Source organism: Aulonocara stuartgranti (assembly GCF_965226115.1).
Source record: "Aulonocara stuartgranti genome assembly, chromosome: 8".
NCBI classification, from domain to species: Eukaryota; Metazoa; Chordata; class Actinopteri; order Cichliformes; family Cichlidae; genus Aulonocara; species Aulonocara stuartgranti.
In genome coordinates, this window is record NC_138959.1 from 9280194 (window position 1) to 9287271 (window position 7078).

A 7078-nucleotide genomic window follows, 5' to 3' on the forward strand; every position below is an offset into this window, starting at 1 on the left:
TTATTAGAAACTCACAGACCAGGTGAAATAACTTTAATTTTCACCCATTCATTTTAGATGTCTGTCACAGATAAAGCAGCATTATGTGTGTAGAGCTGTTAAAAAGTTCTTTCTGTGTAAATTATAGTAAATAGAAGATATAAACAAGCCTTAAAAGTTCTGAATAAGAAATCCCAGCAGTACCATTGCAGTGAGATTTGCATTAAACACAAAATATTCCATTTTGAGAACATAATTTTGCACTCAAATGCACATTCTTGGCTTTAAAGTCATTCGCTATGCCTCCAACTTTACTTAGAGACGATGACGACAGCTGAAAGGGGCCGACTGTTCCTAAAAGAAGCGTTGCCTTTGCACAATCCCCAAATCCAGAACGAGTTGAAAAGGTGTAGATTTTCATATCTTTCCATGTCATGCAAAATATAAACTGATGGGATAGGTTGCTTGTTAAATGAGGTGTGTTATAGATGAAAGAATTAACATCTGTGTGTGGGACTGTGTGTGCTACCTTCCAAGGAACTGCAGATTGAAATGATCTAGTAGCCAAATGTGGTTCGAAGACTTTTTTTTTATCAAATCAGTGTTTTTGTGTGTGGAGCCTGAAAAATAAAGAACAAAACTAAACTACACATACAAGGGACAGACCTGTAATCTTGTAAAATAACCTCCCAATAAATGTCATTTTTTGAAGCCTGTAAAGCTCAGTTTATTGTGTAGTTTAGGACAATATATGCACCACAAGCTACAGCCTCATAAGTCTTTTACAAACAATATAAACACTGTTTTAAAAAAGTTTTTTTTAGGCTGCTGATTCACCCTGTGAACGCTTTTGAACATACAGGCAGATTTCTTAGGAGAAGAAGGTGTGGGCGTAGATTTTTGGGTAATGGGAAGACTCATAAGCAGGGATCAGGTCTTTCCCTGGGCATTTTTGTAATTTCCTTGACTTCTGGGGAATTGTGTAGATTTATGGCATAAATTTATGATAAAAATGTATCAACTGCCCCGATGGTTTCCTAAATACATTCTCTGTTTGGTTCATGTTTTTATTGGGAGAAAAAATGCATTTGTTGCAGGCGATACGTTTCCTGTGTTCCATGAAATCTAGATCTATGAGCATAAAGGAAACACACCACCCCGACTATTTGAAACACGTGCATTTCCCCCCTCAGTGAGAACATGAAAGAAGCAGTAATGTTACTTATGAAAACAAGCAGGCAAGTGTGGTTGAATTGCCACCTGGTGTTGGATTTTTTTTGTTTTCCTTTACTCAAAAACGACATTTGCATCTTAAACCACTGTGAAAAAAAGTAATGCATCAGAAATCAAGGAAATGAAGTCAAGTCAGACCCATGAATGTAGGTTTTCCAGATCATGATAGTCCTATGAGCTTGGAAAGAAAATAACTGGACTTCTTTAAGCTTCATGAAGACGTTTTGTCTCTCATCCTCTTCAGACAACGTCATACATGTTTTAAGCAAGGAAGGAAATCATCACAGGTCAAGTGCAGTTTAACATGGCACCTGTCAATATATTTTCTCTGCACACATTATCAAAAATAATTCAAAAACTGAAAAAAAGACAAAAAATGCAGTTACATAAAGTAGATGTGCATATGTGACCCTTGTTTTTCACATGAAGTGAGACAGCGCAATGTGCAGACGCATCCCTGCAGAAATAATGTTGAGAACCTGACAGAACAGTGGTTAAAATGACCGCTCACGGTTTGAAAAGTGCATTGAAAAGAAAAGGGCTGAGTATGAAAAGACCATCAAACAAACTTCAGTTTTCTTTTGTGCTTAACAAGCACAAAGTGTCAGCAGAGCTGCTTCAGATAAAATGCAGTTTATATGTTTTTCACGCGCCCCTCATCCTCACCAGGACTAACCTAACGAGTGTACACGTGTGTAATAATAATAATAATAATAATAATAATAATAATAATAATAATAATAATAATAATAATAATCTTTGCTGGAATTTTAGCGCCATCTTGAGGTCCAGGCCGCTTTGCGCACTTGGATGCGCCTATAGGTCATCCATTAACTTCCCTTGCAGTCAATGATTATCGATTACAGCTCCACCGATACAAAGTTCGGTAATAACAGTGAAAATGACTGAGAAGGGACCATTATGGCGTTAAAAACATCTTCCTGCAGGCTTTTATTTAAATTCATCCATCAAGGTGTTGTGGCACCGCTCGCTGCCCAAAACGCCCTCCGCTCCGTGCTGGGATGCAGCTCCACGAGGGGATACTACAACTCTGGAAAGCCCAGCTACGCTGGGCCCGGAAGGGCGGCCCACGTTCGGGTGGTGGACCTCCGTAGCGACACGGTGACCAAGCCGGGTCCGGCCATGCGCCAGGCAATGGCGGAGGCCGAGGTAGGAGACGACGTGATGGGAGAAGACCCGACAGTTAACGGTTAGAGTCGAAGAAAGAGTTAAATTCTGCTTTAAATGGTTTTCTGTTCTCTTTAAATTATAACTGACCCCTTGTCTGGTCTGTGTGTATTTTTATATTTGCACCAGGCTGGTTTAGTACCTCTTAGTTACTTCTTAATAATATATAGCAGACCATAGTTTCCATATTCAAGCACTGGTCACTTGGATTATCCAATACAGGATTACCCAGTAATCCAAATTAACCACACAGTTGGAGGATCAACCAAGACACCAACAGACAAAGAAAAAAAGTTATTTTCTTCTCTTCTATAAAGTGGTCACATCCCAAACGTGTGCTATTCCCGAGAAAAGTACTGTGTGGCTTACTTTTACATTAATTATTTTTTTAAATGATCAGATTATTGACAGAAAATTCCTTTTAAAAAATGGAAAGTTTATTGAACCATGTAAAAATTGCAAATAAATAAATAAATAAATAAATAAATTACATTAAAAATTTCCATATATGACTTTTAATTTCTGTCGTATTTGCTATTTTGCGACATTTTTTAACAACTTAAAAATTGATTGTGGTGTGAAAAAAAAAACTTTAGTTAAAAGAATTTTTTTTTATTTTGTTTTGTTTTTTTTGAAAAATAAAACGGAAATGGTTTGTGAACTTGGAAAATGAACTAAAATAAAATATAAATATAGACAAAATATCCTTCATTTTAGTCTTTTTCAGTTCGGTGCCTGCCTGAAACTTTGGATCATTTTCCTAAAACCTGCCTTTAACTTAAGCCTTCCATACAGAAATACTTAAAAGAAGAAAAGTATCACTGAAACTGATAAGAACTCAACTAAAACTAAACATTTCCAAACAATAAAACCTCCTCTGACACCAACAAGGCATTTTCAGTCAGAGAACCGCTGCTCACTGGACATTTTCTCTTTTTCAGACAACTCTCTGTAAACTCTAGAGATCATTGTGTGAGAAAATCCCACCAGGTCAGCAGTTTCAGCCTGTCTGCCACCAACAGCTGTGCCACGTTCAAAGTCACTTAAATCAACTATCATGCAGACAAAACTCTCTCCAAGTAAAACAAAGGTCTTTATGCTGACTTTGCAGTCTATATGACAAAATCCTCTCTGTCCTTTGAACCATGACTAGAGAAATGGTTTACTGCACTGCAGTCTTCTAAAGTCTTTGCATTTTTGTATGTGAAATGCTGCTCAAACGTAAAGCGTGATGTCTGCAGAGTTACAGAAAATCGCAGCAGATATGTTCGGGATGGAGGCCGCCCTGTTCGTCCCCTCTGGAACGATGAGTAATCTCATTGCAGGTCAGTTTTGCTTTCACCTGGCAGTGTGTGAATTAGTCTTAACTAGTCCTGGATGGTCGCAAACATGCCTCCATTTCATCCAACAGTGATGGTGCACTGCAGGGAGCGGGGCGACGAGGTAATCGTGGGGGACTTGTCCCATTTACACATCTACGAGCAAGGAGGTAGCGCTCAGGTGAGTGTGCCGCAGCAGCTTCATCTATGATGGGGTTTTTTTGTAACTAGACAAGAGTGTGTGTGTATTTGTTGTGTTGATACAGCTGGCTGGCGTGCACTCCACCACGGTGACCACGCTCCCCGATGGGACGTTTGACCTGGAGCAGCTGGAGTCAAAGATACGCCACGGTTACCCAGACCCCCATTACCCACGATCACGGCTCGTATGTGTGGAAAACACGCACAACATTCAAGGTGGACGTGTGCTACCTCTGGCTTTTCTGCAGGAGGTGTGTGTGCATGACTTTCACTTTGATTAGTCTGACTCCAGATCCACTTTGCATCAGTCCAATTTAAGCGATCTTTGTCTCAGAGAAGATGTCAGTGTTTCTGGATTATGTGTCCATATGGATTCTTCTTTGATAGAGTTTTGACCTGCATTTGTGGACGGCACAACGTTCATAGGCAGTGATTTCTAGAAATTTTCCTGAGCCCATGCAGTGCTTTCGGTGACTCATGCCTGATTTTAACACAGTGCTGCCTGAGATCTCCAGCAAAGTAGCTCCTTAACTGATGCTTCAGGGTCACCTGATCCAGACCCAACTATAAGCCTTTTCAAAAAGGAAAGTTTTAAGTTTAATCTTAAAAATAGAAAGGGTGTCTGTCACCTGAACTCAAAGCAGGAGCTGGTTCCTCAGGAGAGGCTTTTACAGCCTCCAAGAACTTCAAGAAACCCTGTAGGTCGAAACTAAAGTGCTCCACTGGGATGATAAGATACTATGAGGTCTTAAGGCTATGATGGGGTCTTATTATTTAGAACTTTGTGTTTAAAGGTAAAGATTTTGAATGAAATTCTGTATTTAACAGAACAGAAAAGCTAATATTGGAGAAATATGTTCTCTCCTTGTGCTCCCTGTTCAGTACAGCGTGTTAGCCAAAGTAGTACGGACGTAGGGTGGCGTGAATCATTTCACTGCTCGCAGCAGAGACCACAGTTTGGGTCATATACATTTGGTTATCATTTGAAATACATTGTTAATTAAATTTCTTCAATTATTATTAAAGATACCTTTTCTTGGTTGCCATGGGGATGTATCCCCGGAGACTTTGTTGTAGACTCGTAGTCTCCGGCAGGAAGATTTCCCATTGAAATGTATTATTTACAGAGTCATGCTGATTGCCACATTTTGATGCAAAAGCAATAGTGATTCGTGCCTTATTAAAAATTTAATGATGTGATGTTTGGATGGTTTGTTTCCATGTTTAAGGTGCGTGCTTTAGCAGATCGATATGGTCTGTCCGTTCACATGGACGGAGCCCGGGTAATGAACGCCGCTGTAGCTCAGGGAGTGCCTCCATCTGCCATACTGCAGCACACAGACACTGTTAGTGTGTGCCTCTCCAAGGTGGGTTTGAAGTATATAAACACACACACACAAAGTCAAGATTCTTCTTAACCAAGGTGAAACTGGATTAATGTAACAATCAAAATCCTGGGTGTGTATCAGGGTTTGGGCGCCCCAGTTGGTACCGTGCTGGCTGGACCCAAGGACTTCATATCCAGAGCGGTACGGTGTCGCAAAGCACTCGGTGGGGGAATGCGGCAGGCTGGCATACTGGCAGCAGCTGGAAAACTCTCCTTACAGAATATGATTGGAAGACTGGAGGAGGATCACGGCAATGCAAAAATGTTTGCTCAAGGTGAGTAACTACCTGGTTATTCCATGAAAATTCAATCCACGTGACTTCCTCAGGATCTGCTGTTTTTTTATGCAATAACTTTAGTATGTTTAATGAAGCCATGCAAAATCTTACCTTTATATAGTGAATGTTTCCTGAGTTCTAGAGGCTCAAATTACTGGAATTTGACTGATTTTACATGAATACCCTTCAATGAAAATTAAATACTTTACTGGCTCCCACTTTACTCCTTTGTGTAATTAGCTTGTTTCTTCTCCACGCTCAGCTCTTCTCGACTGCAATCCTAACTTGTTCGCTGTTGACTTGGCTGCCGTGGAGACAAATATCCTGCGTTTCCGCCTGCAGGATCTCAGTTTGAGTCCCCGCGAGTTCTGTGACCACATGGCTCAGGTTAGCGAGAGTGAGGAGGCTGCACTCGGGCAGGGGATACAGGTTCTCATGTACCCTCATTTTGGGAACTCTGTCAGGGCCGTGTGGCATCTTGGGATTTCTCCTGAAGACACTCAGCTGGCCATCCAGAAAATGCAGTTTGTGGTTTCTCAGCATGTGATGGAAAATATCAGGGCCCAGTGAAACCCAAGTCAGGATGAAACCTAATCTTAGAATGATTACAGAGTAATGTAGACTGTGAAAAATGGGACAAACACTTCTACAAGCATGTGAATCTGTTAAATGTAATTAAGCACAGTGTCTTGAATTTTATTTTGCGCCCTTATGATTTATCTTTTATTAAAGAGATGGGTGCAAATACAACAAAGGGCACAGATGATGAAGACCTTCGTCCATTTTAACTGTGCAGCTCTCTGTAAGAATTTATATTAATCATTACTATACATTCTTTATATTATATTAATGAATATAATATTGAGGACTCTGTTGGAAAATGACCCATATTTCTGTACTCGCTTAAACTTCAGCAAACTTTAGAAATCTGACAACAAATTTGGAAACTTATTACCGCTGACTTTCTTTATTTTTTCAAATGTAAATAAAAGCAATAATAAAAACATGAAAGAAGCTTCTAAGAAGCATTTGTCACCTCATTTGTATGTTCTTATTTACTCACAGGTGTTTCCATCATCATAAAGTGGTGCAGAAAAGGCCCAAATCATCAGAAATTAAAGAAATAATAATAAAAAAAACATTCAAATGTCCTGGTGGTGGGTGACTGTCTGTTTTAAGGTGTCCTCCAAAATTCTCAAAGCTTGTTTTTGGCCACAAGATGGCACTACAATATCAGACCTCGAGTTTTTATGACTATAAGCAACAACAAAAAAGTGGAAATCAATTCGGGTATCTGGTTTTTATAACCAAAAAAGAAAAAGGATATTCGATATGTCAATACTTGTCGTGGTGAAGAAGGCAAGAAAAGGATCTGGCAGCGGTGGGATTCGAACCCACGCCATCGAAATGACTGGAGCCTAAATCCAGCGCCTTAGACCACTCGGCCACGCTACCGTGATACCACACGTCAGACACATATCTATTTATATGAC

The 7078-nt window shown here is 39.9% G+C and overlaps 1 protein-coding gene across 1 annotated transcript; it reads left to right on the forward strand.

The window, feature by feature from the left end:
• The first annotated feature begins 2046 nt into the window (after nt 1–2046).
• Nucleotides 2047–6610, forward strand: tha1 (threonine aldolase 1). The gene is made up of 7 exons (XM_082544487.1): nt 2047–2422; nt 3642–3725; nt 3812–3900; nt 3986–4171; nt 5150–5287; nt 5390–5582; nt 5848–6610. Exons 1-7 carry the CDS (start codon nt 2134–2136, stop codon nt 6153–6155), a joined length of 1287 nt encoding a protein of 428 aa, XP_082400613.1. The 5' UTR covers nt 2047–2133; the 3' UTR covers nt 6156–6610.
• The last annotated feature ends 468 nt before the right edge of the window (nt 6611–7078 follow it).

Bases quoted from the DNA above. Each gene is read 5' to 3' on its own strand.
- tha1 (XM_082544487.1), top strand. From the start codon at position 2,134: ATGGCGTTAAAAACATCTTCCTGCAGGCTTTTATTTAAATTCATCCAT. The intron at 2,423-3,641 runs GTTAGAGTCGAA...TGATGTCTGCAG, and splicing joins AGAAGACCCGACAGTTAACG to AGTTACAGAAAATCGCAGCA. The intron at 5,583-5,847 runs GTGAGTAACTAC...CTCCACGCTCAG, and splicing joins TGCAAAAATGTTTGCTCAAG to CTCTTCTCGACTGCAATCCT.